Source organism: Lytechinus variegatus, chromosome 5, assembly GCF_018143015.1.
Source record: "Lytechinus variegatus isolate NC3 chromosome 5, Lvar_3.0, whole genome shotgun sequence".
Lineage (NCBI taxonomy): Eukaryota > Metazoa > Echinodermata > Echinoidea > Temnopleuroida > Toxopneustidae > Lytechinus > Lytechinus variegatus.
Window position 1 is genome coordinate 22,671,028 of NC_054744.1, and position 16,016 is coordinate 22,687,043.

At 34.7% G+C, this 16,016-nt stretch overlaps 1 protein-coding gene across 2 annotated transcripts in view; it reads left to right on the plus strand.

Annotated features, from left to right (window-relative positions):
- The first annotated feature begins 7,770 nt into the window (after positions 1-7,770).
- Positions 7,771-16,016, plus strand: part of LOC121415746 (vacuolar protein sorting-associated protein 33B-like) — a 28,405-nt gene continuing 20,159 nt past the window's right edge. For both annotated transcript variants that reach the window (XM_041609076.1, XM_041609077.1), the window contains exons 1-6: positions 7,771-7,917; positions 10,696-10,776; positions 11,275-11,336; positions 13,589-13,638; positions 15,035-15,102; positions 15,867-15,912. In XM_041609076.1, coding sequence (XP_041465010.1) covers positions 7,807-7,917; positions 10,696-10,776; positions 11,275-11,336; positions 13,589-13,638; positions 15,035-15,102; positions 15,867-15,912 — 418 coding nt within the window. In that variant the 5' untranslated portion in view covers positions 7,771-7,806. The remainder of the gene's footprint in view (positions 7,918-10,695; positions 10,777-11,274; positions 11,337-13,588; positions 13,639-15,034; positions 15,103-15,866; positions 15,913-16,016) is intronic.

A 16,016-nucleotide genomic window follows, 5' to 3' on the forward strand; every position in this document is an offset into this window, starting at 1 on the left:
AGAAAAAAAAGGAAACTCGGATTCCCTTATCTTTTTTTTCTTCAGAGGCAAATGAAATTTCATTTACATCATCAAACAATTCAATTATTCCTCTACCCTTTGATACCTAACGAACATTGCACGCAATGATGAGCAAGGCGAGTTTGAAAGTTTAATGTCAAAATCAGGTTGAGCAGAGAAAATTGACAAGATAGGTCCATCATTCGACAAATGTGCTTTTTTGACGATTGCCTCATAATTTCTTTTGCATTCCTTGATATGTTTCTGACCCCTGAAATGAAAGTGTATTCAGATTAACACGTGTTTTTCTGTGCAAATTCTTTCTGATATACAGTAGGCCTCACTTTTTATCATTTTAATCTGCCATGCATAAATGATTTCCTAAGCTGTTTGTCTCAAATTAAAGATATTCCACTAATATTAAAATTACCATAATAATCAAATTCATAGTATATACATGTTTAAAATTAGTGTGAAATCTCTATCTGAAAACGAGTTTCCCTTTTTGTTGGACGCAGTGTACATGCTGTATAACAGCTAGGCCTGCTTCGTAAAGTTATAAACGAGAATTCACCAGAAATGCGTAGCGTAATTAAAGTTTGTGTTTTTAAGAGAACTTAGATTTCATATGGTTGTAATATTATTTTCTTGCCATATGGGACCAGGGGAGATCCCCAATCCTTTTGCTCTCCGCTTTACTTTGTTCTTCCTTTCACTTTGCCCCCCCCTTCGGTCCATTGTATTAGGCCCCGACATATTGAATAACGCAAATTGGGAAAATTACATTATATATTCATAAAACAATATTATATAGGCTAAGCCAAGTTTAGTTTGATAATTGAGCCATTGAAGATCACCCCCCCCCCCCCACCATCATGATTTTTATCACTAAATACCGGGGTACACAATCGTAAATATAGACAATGCATATACCGTAACATTCAGGGGCGTGCACTTGCTCACCATGCCCACCGCAGCTATATAGCTTTCTTGCGAAGTGCTGCGCAAGGTGTTTTTTTTTAAGGATATTTTATTGTATTCTCTCAAATCAAAATACTCTTTCACATTTCATGAACAGGTTGTACGAATTATTTGAAACATGATTATAAATTATACAACAAATCCATAACCCATATAATTATACAAATTTACATCAAACTTCAAAGATACCGGATATTAATACTGACAATTACTAGTATGCGTTTCAACAATTACAAAATGAAATATTAACAAAATGATAACGTAAGAATTATTAATAATACAAGTTACCGGGCTCATTCTATGCCACTCTTTTATTCATGTAATGTTCTACAAATCCATGATCTTTATGCATTTAACCTTGGAATATTTATGTTTCAACTCTCAAGAAAAGAATTACCTACCACTCATCTTCTCAATTTAGAAGGAATGATGAGATTCACAGCTATCCTATATACTCGTCAAAGTCATTATCATCATATATACTCGAACAGCTTTTTCACATAAAACAATTATTGTCACAAGTCCATTATTTAGGAATGATCTACTAACCGACTTTAAAGATTGCATATACTTTTAAACGTAAATTGAACATTTATATTTTAAACAAATATTATCTAAATGACAATTCATCGGCTCCCTAGTACGTGTTCCTCTTAATACTATTGTCAGTCCACCTCCCTTTGTTTTTTTTTTCTTTTTGTCTCCTTCTTTCTCTCGTTTTGGGGAAATATTTTTTCTCTCTCTTTCTCTTTCTTTTCTTGTAACATACTGATATCAAAACAAGTTGACAATTACTAATAATTTTGTTAAAAGGGAAACTGTAAATTACAAGCTCTCCTTTTTAAATAGTTTGCCCTTCATATCCTCATCTTATTGATATATCTGACTCAAATCCGAACGTTCAATTGTATATTTGTCTCATTTATTATGAATTATGGTGATGTATTGTATTATTTTAACGATGGACGTTACATTCAATTTGATATTTTATGATATATGAAAATAAACCAAACTGAAATGAACTGAATGATCAGGTATAGAGCACCCTCCCCTTTATGCCTCCTGCCTACGCATTTTTTCATCAGTGCTTTTTATCTGCAAGAAAAAAAATAAGAGAAACACATGTGTTTTTGTTGGTTTTTTTTGTCTCTCGCTCTATATATAACTTTGCCTCTCTCTCCCTATATATTCCTTTGATTTAGATTTTCTAATTTCCTTAAATGTATAGACATCATGCCTCTATCTAAAGCCAGCCTTTTTTCTTCCCATTCTTCTTCTTTAACCCTAAATAGACTGGGCTATTTCGACGCCTAAGAAGACTGGGGGGGGGGGGGCTGATTCAGCCACCCCCCCCCCCCCCCCGTTATGATCTCGGCCGTCGATCGCACGATCGCGACAAAAATTGGCACACGCGTTACCCATGGCATTATCTACAAAACTATAACATCAAATTCTGCAAAAAATCTCATGTCTCATTAATTATGCTAATTTATGCGTAAAATCATAAGTTTGCTCTAATCAATAAAATAATGCCCTTGAAATGCTAATTTTTGTTTCAGATACTCTAGATAGGCATCTGATCAAATTGATTTAAAGAAAAATTCAAAATCACATTCATTTTCTTATGTATTCTATTGTTTTCTAAATTTCTTATGTATTTCTTTGTTTTTCGACTTTTTGTTTTTTTCAATGGAAATTGTCGGGGACTTTATTGTGACCATAAAAAAAATAAAATTGATTGATTTTAAGCAGTAAAAGGAAAAAATAATGATACATTTATGAAATTTGGCTAAGTACACTATTTGCATTGGATTTGTACACAAATTCACGTTTATTTTGGGTCTGCATGCACTTACGAAATATTGCGTAATTTTGGAACCGCGTACCCGGGGGTCACAATTTTGGTCTCAAAAGTTGCGTGAGACTTGAAAGTAAAAAGTCAACGAGCGACGCGGCGGTCAAAAAATTTTGCGCGGCGGATTAGTAGTGCGAAAAATGTCGAGGGGGGGCCGGCATCAGCCCCCCAGTCTTTTTATGGTTAAATGTCCTTGTAATTTAATCCATGGTTATGAGAGCGCTCCCCCCCCCCCACCCTTGAAGATTATTATTTATTAATATTATTATTTTTTACGAACATTACAAAATGATTGAACAACTGACGTTTCTTTCCTTCTTCCTTTAGGGCTACACACATTTCATCCCCAAATTAAATGACCGATATATATAAAACCAAACATCTCCTTACAATTATTCCAAACCAAACAAGCATATTCACATTCCAAAAATAGATGGTGATATGCATGTTTCCTCTTTTTTTTATTTTTTTTTACAGTAACATCAAATTTTATTTTCGCGGCGAGATTTTAAAACGGAACAAGTGTTGACTTGTATTGCCGTGCAACATTTTAAATGAAGTCTCTTAATTTGCTGTTCAAAGTAAATTGTCTTGGTCTCATGAAAATATGTTCAATCTTTTCACAAGAAAAACCATATTTTTCAACTTTTTCGAAAACACCAGGTAATGTGAAGTTACATTTCAAAAAATCTAAATAAACATTTTTAGATCATCTAAACTGATAAAATTCTCTTTTTTACAGAACCATTTCATCCATTCCCTTCCTTGTTTCTATTTGGCAATAAGTCATGGTTGACTATTTTTGCCACTCATTGTATAAAGAGAAGCGTAACAATTTTATTCATTATTATTATTTTCATTTTTTTATCTTTGTTTTTCCCCCTTTTTTATATTCATTCTTTTTCTTCTATGAAAAAACGAACAAAAAAAATATTTCATACATATAAGAAGAAAAAACGATATAAGTTCGATTATCGACGATCTATGTAATATTATATAAGAGAAAATCATTCTAACAAGAGGGCTAACATTTTAACAAGTTTTTCGGTACTTTGAATTCTCAGTGTACCAAGCATCATTTGTGATATATTCAGTTTTTTATATTCGATATTTCTTCCCAGGCGCGTACGCAGGATTTTTGAAAGGGGGGGGGGTTCGAGCTGATTTTTTTTTTAAATCTCCCGCCCAGTCTCTAAAAAGTGATGAGCGGGGGGGGGAGGTGATGAATTTTTTTTCTTTTTTTTCAGCGCTGCAAATAAGACAATAACATTTAAGTGGGGATGGGTATGTAACAGTGCGGTCATGACCCGCGAGCGAGCAGAAATGTTCTCGTTTTTGCGTTGCGCGAAGCTTTTAGTGTTTCATAAATTAAAATGAAAAGGAGCCGTTTCTCTTGTCTCTAGTACCTCCAATTCGGTTGACTATATTGCGATTTTGAACCTTGTTTTCAAAAGTGATTGTAAACGCACAAAAGAGGTATACAATGGAGGAAATTAAAATGATAATAACTCCGCGCGAAGCGCGGAAGCTAAAGTGATTTATCAATTTTTCTTGCCATAAAAAGGGTCCCGAGAAAAGGGTATTCTCAAAGATATATTGAAACTTTCTTTGGAAAGATCAGATTTGATTACAAACAATTTAGCATCAGTGCATATTTTTAACTTGCAAAACAGAGGAGAAGATTGGTAGAGGAAGATATTCCTCCCCGCGATGAGCAATGAAACTCTGAAATTTCAAAGGGCGGACGTTTCATCAAATGTAGATATCTCTAATACCCAATCGTTTCTAATTCAATTGATTTTCTAAGATTATTGAACTTCATTACAAGGAAAATAGTGCGCATAAAGTTGAAACTTCTGTGATTTATTGAAATTATCTATCTATATAATAAAGGATGATTAATTTTTTTGACTTATCCTGAAGCGCTTCATTTTGAATATAAAGAAACTTAAGTGTCATTCAAAATTTCAAACTGAGGGCGCAAAACAGGACAGGAGATGAATGTATACAGGGAAATGACATGAAGTTTAATACAATTTGATGAAAAAAATATTGTACTTTTTTATTTAATACGACACGAATTCCATACCTTCCTCTTTTTAAATTAGGAACCTGTTTGCCCCCAAATTATGGTTGTTTATAGTAATGAGCTGAAAAGCGGGAGAAGCTGACTTTATGGAGGTGACGGCAGAAACTGATATAAAGATTTTACCCGCTCGGAGCCGACCAGACCAGAAGTTGCGCGATCAATTGAAAAAAAAAGATAACTTCATACATTTACTTCGGCCTAACCTTACTCAAATTCATGCCCTAATGTATACAATTTTAACTTTAACTGGCAAGAAGCACATAGCTGAGGTGGAAAAACAGGGTTAGAGAAAAGGTGGGGGAACAATGGAGAACTTCAATATTGTCATTTAACCGCGCGCCGCGCGGTTAAAGCAAAATTCATATTCATATATTATTTATTTATTTTGTTTTATTTATTTTATACTGCAGGGTAGGCCTGTTCAGTTCTTAAAACTGCTTTACAAAGGCGCCCTGCAGTTTAAAATACATGTTAAGATAAATATAAAATATATCATCAAAAAACATTCAACGTCAAAAATACAAAATACAAACTATTTAACATCAGAAACAATTAACATAAAACAATTAAGAGTGGGAAGTGACAATCTAAACATACAAGTACATAGCATTGTAAATCAATGGAATATCATTTCGCTCTTCATCAATTCGTATGAAAGGCTTTGCATAATTTTTTAAAAACTAACAAGGAGGTACACGTACAGGCTTGTAAATTTGAAGGAAGTGCATTAAATAATTTGGGTCCGAAATATGCGAAAGATTTTCTTTTATATTCAGTTCTAGCTTTGGGAAGCTGAAGGGGGCATCGCAAAGAAAACCGTGTCCTGTATTTCACGGGCCGTTTACATACTAAAGGTTTTAAATAATTTGGAACTAAATTGTTCATTATTTTATATACAAAAACACAATACTGATATTTTATACGCTGATCTACTGATTGCCACTTCAGTGACTGCAACAGAGATATTTGTGATGTATTATAATCTTTTTTCAAAAGCATCCTGGCATATTTATTTTGAAGTTTTTGTATCTTATCTAAATGTATTTTTGCACTGCTTCCCCAAGATGTACTACAGTAATCAATGTAAGGTAAAATCATAGAAAAGTACAGCTTCTTCATGATATCAAAGGACAGTAAATGCTTAATCCGCCTTATACAACCTATTGCTCGAGATATTTTACAAACGATATTAGTAATATGTTCACACCAAGTCAAGCCCGGATCGAGCATGACACCTAAGTATTTAATCTTTTTTACATTTTCTAATTGTATGTTCCTGAATTTCACTGGCAAATGAGCACCCCTCAACTTTTTCTTTTGACCAAATACCATATATGAATTTAAAGCAAGAAGAGTGAAGGAGTTTCTCTTTTGAGAAAAAAATAAAGAATAAATAGAAAAAACACAAAGCTACCTTTCTTCTCTTTCCTTCCTTCCCTTTTCCTTTTCTCCTCTCCTTTTTTCCCTTCTTTTTTTTTCTTTTTGGGGACGTTTTTTTTTGGGGGGGCGACCGCCCCCCCCCTGGCTACGCGCCTGGATATGGCCTTGATCAGAACACTAGAAACTTGAGAAATGTCATGAATAATTACGAGCGAGCGGAGCAAGCGAGCCGAAATGTTTGCGTTTTTCCGTCAAAACATACAATTCTTCTCAATAGCTTGTTGGTAATGATTACATATTAGTTGATGATACATGTCCTTCTGCTCGTAAGTCTCATGATATGGCCTTGATCAAGAGACTAGAAACTTAAGAAATTTCATAAATGATTACGAGCGAGCGGAGTGAGCGCGAGCCGAAATTTTCGCGTTTTCCCGTCAAAACATACATTTCTTGTCAATAGTTTGTTAGTAAATCAAGTATTAGTCGATGCTACATGTCCTTCTATTCGTAACACTCATAATACGGCCTTGAACAGGAGACTAGATACTTATGGAATTTCATAAATTATTACGAGCGAGCGGAGCGAGCTAACCGACATTTTAGCGTTTTCCGTCATTTTGGTTTTCATATTGGTAAAACACATTTTGTAAGAAAACGTATGTCTTTGTCTTGGTTCACTTGTATTCATAAGTATACATCATGATAATCATGTATGGCCTTGTTAATGGCGATACCGTGATCATGTCGGCGACATGCGGAAATAAAAGATATAATAAAATGGAGCGAGCGAAGCGAGCGGAAATTTTTTCTGTGTTTTTCGTCGGAAACATGAGATTCTGTTCATTATTGCTGTCATATACATTATTGGTTAGGGGAACTGTCCGTAACCAGACCAAGGAGTTATCAGGCTCTTGCCCGATAACTCCTTGACCAGACCGACCTCTGGGGAGACAAGCAAAAAAAAAAAAAAAAAAAAAGGAAACGAAAAGGGGGGGGGGGGGGTTTGAACCCCCGAACCCCCCCCCCTTGCGTACGCGCCTGTTTCTTCCCTATAGCCTCTTGCGATCTGTTTTCATGATTTTTTTCCAGCTAACTGGAATAGCTATATAAAATAAATGATCAATTTTCTTTATCAAATGAAAATATCACTTATGTTTAATCACTGTCTGACTCTTTGGAAGTATGAAAATGATCTTGATTTTCCATCATATTAAATCCATAACAATCAATCTGTAAATCACTAAATGTGTTTTTTTTCATATAATTTTTGGTCAAATATGCATTTCCCCTTAATTCGTACAAATTTATTGTTAAAAAATATCTTATTTCCTTTCAAGGTTTTCAGATTTAAATCGAAAGTCCTTCTTATCCATATATATACAAGTCTATATGAATTTGCGGCCTTAGAGATAAATACGGTATCTCCAATAATCTATCTCGTTAATTCTCGACTCGACTCGCGATCGATCGATCGCTCATCAGCTGAGCTGTTTTAACGAAGATGGCGACTTCCATGGGCAGCAATGGGGCTACGCCTTCCGCGAGCAGGATGCCTGATTTCTCAATTTTGAAGCAGTTATCGAGAGAACATTTAGGTCACCTTCTTGAGTCAGTAAGTTTGATTATTGCATTTATTCTATTCGACGTGAAGACGACTAAAAAAAATATACAAATAACAGAATAAAGTTTGTTTAGGCTATAACACCAATTGCAGTGAATGGGACTGTAGTAAAAATTAGTTGATGGGTGTCCAGACAGGTTGTGTGTATGGACAGTCGATTTTAAACAGCCAATTGAAAAAGTTGGCATTATCGTGATATAGGTAACCACCATTCACTTCATACAGCAGCGCTTCATTCAGTCGCACGCACGGTTCCCTATTTCCACCTCCATTCAAGTTTGTACACAAATGCGCGTACACAATGCACAAATCTATGAGTGGTTTCCAAAACCACGATTTGGCCTAATCGTTCACAATTAAAATCTCTTAAATGTTTTAGTGGGGGCACTCAGTATATAATGCATAGTCAGTGGGTATGTGCCGCGGAGGGGACCCCTATTTTGCCCCTATTTTTACATTCAAATTTCCGTTCCAAATAATCATGCATAGCCTATTTGTCTTGAGAAAAAGAACAAAGAAAGCCGCTCCCATTGCATTTTCTTGTCGAGAAAAAAGAAGAAAAAAATCCACCCCAAACTGAAATTTAAAGCTTCACATATTTTCTGGTCAAATTGATCTGCTACAATGAGCCGCAATTTTGGTGTAAAGCGGCCACAGAGCGCTGTAGCTGTTCGACCATCGCCTCTGCGTTAGCGCACTCTGCGCCCTACCTCAAGCGAAGTTCTTGCAGACTCCACTTCACTACTGTTACACTATGCTCCACCTACATGTACCCTAACTTCTAGACCGTGAACTCGATCTGATATTCCAAGTGTCAAAGGTGGGATTTTATGGGGAGCAAATATAAAATTCATGCGACATCACGATCTTTAAAAACAATTAGACTAATATTCTTACTTTACACAAAGTTTCACTTCTTTTCCATGCTTCTATTATTCTCATATTGGTGATTTAGAGCCATCATGAAGTTCCTCACACATAAATAATTCGCTGCTGATTTCAAAACATCGCATGCGCGAGGATCCGAGCTCAGACCCGGTACATCGCGCATATATCATCTGCATGCAATGTTTTGAAATTGGCAGCGAATTATTTATATGTGGTATTTTGCTGACTCACCGATACAAATTTACTGATAAGGATACAAAAATTTATCACATTTCCAAAGATCTAGATGTAGATCTACATGTAAATCTATGTAACATGACCATTTGTACACTTCCAAAATTATAAACTCAGTCTCCTATGCTCTCATGTACATTCAATCTCCTAAGCTCTCCTTACTTTAATTAAACTAAAATGATTAAACTGAAGATAGGGTGACCACAGAATAAATGAGAAGTTAACATGATGAAGTCCAGATCAGCACTGCCAATGTACCCACATTGGATAATCATAGAAATCAACCAATCAAATACAAGGCAAATAGTATGAACTATAAAATGAACTAACCCTATTTAAAAATAAGAACAAATCAGAGAATAGAGAAGGGTGGTCATGAGTTAAACTGAATCCTAATGAGAAATAAACAATAAGACCATGGAGGGGAAAGCTAATGGAAAACCAGGAAGCATGACTGAGGGAAACTGAATGAAAGAATGAAATGCAATGAACCTGTGTTGCTATGTGAGATGTATTGTGGAGATTTGAATGAAAGATGAGATCATGACAATGCATGTGGATTGTGAGGATGGAAGAAGGATGAGATGAGTTGAAATGGAAATAAACAAGTTGAATGTAAACAAAGTATGGAAAGCCAAATGAAAGAGTACAGATTAAATGAATAAACGCAGCAAAATTTACTGAAATCGGCAGCGGATTATTTATATGTGGTATTTTGCTGACTCACCGATACAAATGTACTGATAAGGATACAAAAATTTATCACATTTCCAAAGATCTAAATGTAGATCTAGATCTACATAGAATGATAAATATAAATCTCTGAAAAATGACAAATTTTATAAACAGCTTGCATTTAGACTTCAATGTCATGTCATATAAATAATGTCTCATGTGTATGATGCTGCCTCATTCTAACACTACAGTTAGTATTCAACCTCTCATATTCGGTTATGACATTGGAATGTAAAGTTACTCCCACTTTATCATTACAAAACTAGATTCTAGATCTACATGCAACTTGATCGTTGCTAGTGCAGTTTCGTACCCTGGCTTTGACTGTAGAATGCGGCCGCACAGGCCAGTAAACTTACCTAAACTTTCTCATGTAAATGCCTTAATATTATTACTGGCTCTAGACTGGACCATTGTGGCATTGATCTAGTGTAGAGTCAAAGAAGCTGCGCCTGCAATGTTCAGCAACACCTGGGATCTCCAAAAAGTTATGGAACATTTGTTGCAAATATCATCACGGTCTGTTGTCTTCAGTTCGGTCTAGGCCAACAGTACTTTTCCCTCTCCAAACAAATTCTGTTGCAGACTTGGCCAGTGATCTGGTCTATGATATAACGTTACAAGAAGATGATTCAAGCTACATGTTGAAAATTGAGAAATCCTGCTCAGTCATTTCACTTTCAAAGTTGTACTTGGTTGAGTAAACTTTGATTTATATCATGTAAAAGTATAGCTATGGAAATTTAGGTCTGAAAGTGGTTTAATATGTTTCTGACACTGATTTTCTTATGCATTGTTTGATATCACTCGTTGACTGACTGGTCTATGGCTAAAAAAATTGTAATTGAGCTCTTCTTCAGGTCTTTCATAATTTAATCAATTGATTTACATCTGTATTTATATTTTCCCCAGATGCCAAACAACAAAGACCTAGTGATTGAACCTGATCTGATGAAGCCGCTCGATAGGATAGCTGGTGCACAGCTCCTAAGGGTAATACTAATTGGGAAATAATTCTACTTACGCTGTATCCATTTAAAAAGTTATGTATTGTAATATAAAACAAGTAAGTTTCATGTGGATAACAATTGCCCTTTAATTCAACTTTTTACTTCAATAAATTATCTCATTCAAGATTGATGGAAAAGAGGAGGTGCTGCCGTGCTGGTCAATGCCTGACTGAATCGGAAGTACAATTAAAAGACTTCTTGTTTATGCATTTAAAGCATAGAATACAGCTATTATTGATTTATCAATTTAATCTATACATGTAGGGTATACGGCTTTAACAATATTACTCGCCAAGCGAAAGTATTAGAGTGCAGGATAACATGGAGTCAATAAAATTGGGGGGGGGGGGTACAAAAATCATGATTTTGCCAAAATGTATTAAACTTTGAAGCAGCAAAGCTTAGCGATTGATTGATATATGCAATAATCAAATGTAAGGGCCCAGATCTCACTTTCATAGTCTATTTTTTTCCTCTCCAGAAACATGGTGTTGAAAAGATTTTCAAACTAGATACAGACACACTAGCTGGAGGAGGATATGGGTAGGTACTACATATTACCTAGTTGTATTAACATGTTTTGATTCTCTAAATATTTGCATACCAAAGTAGCAATATACATGTATATTAAAATTGAATCCCATACAGCTTCATTTTTTGTGTGGCTTGATAAAGGAATATATTCAAATGCGGGTTAGTTGCTCAGACCTTGGGTTCCTCTCACAGCCAAAGACTTGAAAATCAGACCTACTGCCGTCTTGTCAGGTGCTTGATATGCATTTTGTTATACAGGGCCTGTGCAAAGAATCCAAAGTGGTTACCATGGGTTGCTATCAGCCTTATTATTTTTTAATAAATTACCCATAAATGATGCACCACGCCGTACACCGGGTACCGTAGTACCCCGGGTTACGGCGTTGTGCAGCGCCATCTCGTGTTGTAATAGTGTACAGTTACATTGTTGTCATGGTGATCACGGTCGTACGATTGGTGCGGCAATCATGACAATGAATGGGGACAATGATCACAGCGCCTATTTCTCCTTTCTTTGATACAATCTAATGCCAATAATAGTAACAAATTAATATACTTAAAAATTTAAGTATACTTTTCGACAGCTAACTTACACAAAAGATTAGCTTATAGTCCCAAAACTCGCCCTGGTACACGTGGTGGGGGTGGTGTAGGCTTATCACACCCTTGATTTTCATTCACTCACACAGTGCTGGAAAATTAATGAGAGAAACTGACACTGAAATGTTTGATAATGAACAAACATTAATTTCCAATCTCATTCAAATATTCAACTAAATAATTGAATTGAATTGAATTCAAAGACATAAGATCAACAATGACAACTACAGGTATCATTATTGAACAGTGAAGATTAGAATAGAACATGAAAATTAGAATAAAGTTATCATTTGCATGCATTAATTGTTACATAAGATCACTAAAAAGAAAAAAATATACTTGTACACATTTTTTGGTAACCCAGGGTACAGCGCAAAAAATAAAATAAATACTTCAACAAAATAGCGGATTATTATTTCGTACCCCAGGGTACCAAATACTGCATCAAATATTCACTGAGGTGACGTCAAAACCATGAAAATCATGATCCTTTTTTAATAGCTGTGATCATGTGATGGCATATTTACTTAGATACATAACCTACGTAATATTTATGTAATATTGACTGGTTTTGATGGAGATACCATTTATATTTCCTGAAGTAGTCTCATATTGCCAGAGTCCTGATGAGGGCAATATAGGTCTACTGAGGGAAATCAAAGCCACTCAGCATTGTTATTATTATTATTACCTGTAGGCCTACAGCTGTATGATGTGTAATTTTATTCAAGCTATAATTTGTAGCAACTTCTGTCTATTTGCCTGTTGGTATTTCTGGCTTCAGGTTATTCATGGACTCATTGAAGTACAATGTAGTCCTCACTAAGTAATAGTAAAATAATCCAACTGTCATGGTTTCAATGAGTTAATGAATAAATAAATAAATATTTAAATAAATAAGTTAATAAATGAACAAATGGATGGATGGATAGATAAATAAATAAAATAGTGACGTACATGTAAAGAGTATATAGCGCAGGTGTGCACCAATTTTGGCATACACCACTTTTGGCGCATACATGTACTTTAACGTGTGCATGACTCAGATTTTGTTTGATGAAATAGGAATACGGATATTATGGACAAATAATTTCCTAGATAGGGGAATAAGGAAAATGACAAATTCCTGGATTAGGGATGTATGAATATTATGGTCCGTAGTCACACATCTGAACCCTGGCTGGCCATTATGATGTATTTTGTATTGAGTGACTAATCAATTATAGACAAAATACGCATTTATATCCTGTGTCCAAAATGCCTCATTCAGGTAGTATTATGCAATATCTCCTCTGTGATATCGGAAGCTAATGTTCATGATAAGAATATATTATTTCTAACATTTGGACAAAAGTATATTTTTGGTGATTGGTTATGGAATCCTTAACAGATAGTTTCACTGTACATGTAGATTTCTGATGGATTTCCATGTAGACTGTTATTTTCTTTACAGAATTAAAAAAAGGTGAATTACTTTTCCTTTGAATTTCTACTTAGAAGTTAATATGAAATTATCTGTGATGTTGAGTTTGATGCGAATATTATTCTTTTGATTGCATAATCAATACAGGTAGTGTATTGGCCAGACCAAAAGCATTTATGCCTGATTTTTAATGTGTGGTTAATTTGCATTAATTGATAATGCCTTTTTATGTTTACAGACGCATGTATTTGGTCAGGCCATCTGTCCCAGTCGTGAAGCAGATAGCAAGTAAGTTCAATATCTGTGTACAGAAGGAAATGAGAAGGAAGTTAGTTTTAATTTAATTGAAAAGATGGTACATTGTATCTTTTGTGATGAGTAAATTAGGGACTTACACGGCAAAAAAAAGATTCATGCAAGAAAATCATATTTGCACTTTCTTTTTTAATTATCAGCATGTATTACCATCCAATATTGAAAATATTGGACACAATGAATATTGTGCCCCGCCCACAAGCTAATCATTGGTTAATAAATGATTGTGCACATTAAGCTATTGTTACGTCACAATGAAATAGAATTGCATATTAGTTGCCAGGAGGTGTGGTAAAGGAGTGTCAATTTATTGAATTCAAATGTGCTTGCACTATATGCTAGCGCAACTTTACTTTATTACAGAGATTTCTTTTTTTTTCTAAATGACAACACTAAGGCGCCATGTTCACGATTTACAGGATTGCCAAAAATGATATTTACTAAAAACATTTTCGGGGGGCTTCATTACTTTTTGTTAGATTTGTGGGGGTATCTAAATAATAATAATAATATAATGGATGACCAGTTTTCATGGGATGCGTAGAAATATTGTTACTTGCTGAAGAACAATATTGGATTCGTCTCCAACTCATCCAATATTCCTCTTGAGCTCGTACAATATTTCTTCGCATCCCACTCAAGGCCATCCAATATTCCCTAGATATTGGTCCTTGCTGTTAAAGATGATATTGGATTTTTCAATCATGAGTCCAGTATTTTATACAGCTGTACATTATCCTGCACAAGGCAATCCAGTTGAGATTTGTATCCCGGTATTTCCTTTTATTCTTTATTTGTACCTGACTCATTTCCTTCTTTTTTTATGCCCCCGCAGACGAAGTCCAGAGGGGGCATTATAAAGCATCGCCCATCTATTCGTCCCCCCACTTGATTTCCTCACAATAACTCAAAATATATTTAATGATTGAAAAAAAAATCATGTGTAGGTAGATGACACCAAAATACTGGCTAAATTTGAATTGGGAGTCTGTAGGTCAAAGGTCACAGCTCATATATGTGAGTTGGTTCAAAGGTCTAAATTTGTTCATTATATATATGCATATTGGTTTCTGCATGATATTAAATTAAATCATATTGAATGAATTTCTGATTGCGTTAAGCGGGGGCGTCAAATTTCTAGTTTTGATCTCTCTCTTCTTCAATTGCTTTGTGAACATTCTAACAGATTTGGTGCATTATAAATAATATGTATTATTATTATTGCTCTTATTATTACTATTGATGTGTCATTGATTTCTTATCATTGCTAAATATATTTAATGAAAAATACATGTGTAATTGTGTAGTTCTAAAATCTTAATTTCATTATTTTTTATTTTGAAAAAATTGACTTCCTTCCCCTTTACAGGTCAGATTCGGAGTGACAAAATAAACGACAGGCAAAGGAAATATTCAATTATTTTTGTTCCAAGAAGGGTAAACATTACAATAAAAAAAAAAATCTTCTTGCATTGTTTAATATTCTTTTCTTGTTGAAATATTGATATACTGTACTGTATTTTAAGTTTAATTTATTTAATCTATGCATTAAGACTAATTCTTTTGTTACTCTCTGATATTTGTTAGCAGTTCTTGATTTGGCTGCCACAGCTGAGATTATAAATCCAGCTAAATGTTTATTTTTTTCTATTTCAAGCTTGACAAATTTCAAATGATATATATAGGAAATACACTTTTAATGTGCTTGATATCAGGATAGGGTTAAGATGACTTTGCATGATGAGGTAAATATTCGCCCATGTCAAAGCAATTCTTTGAATCAGGGGGGGGTCTTTCACATAAATTAAGTTTGAATGAGAATCGCATTTAAATTTACGGATCATGCATACAGGACACACCACTGTGTACTGAGTAGTCAGCAAAGGGGTTACGATTGACTTGTTGTTTCTTCGAGCTTTTGCCTACAGGTTTCTGCAGGCTTCTTCAGACTAGATCTGACTTGCATTAGTTGCCAATAATTCTTTTGGACTGTCACACTGCCAATACCCATCTATGGAAAGTTAGTGCTGGTCTGAAAAAACTTTCAGAAAGCAGTAGGCAAAAGCTAACAACAAATCGATTGTGAAAAGATCAAAATCTTTGTTTGTGTTGATACCTCTTCAAAGTTAATAAGTTTTTTTTAAGTCAAGCGGATTTCTGATTTGACTTAGGCTTGTATTATATTTCTTATTTTCCTCCAGCTTCATGTTTGTGATCTGATTTTGGAAGAAGAAGGTGTCTTTGCAGGTAAAACCCTAATTTGATAATTTAGAAAAGAATATGAAAGAGACAAATCAAAGATTTGGGTGGGGGGATTGGGCTGTTTACGAGGTGGGCAGGGAGATGAACAG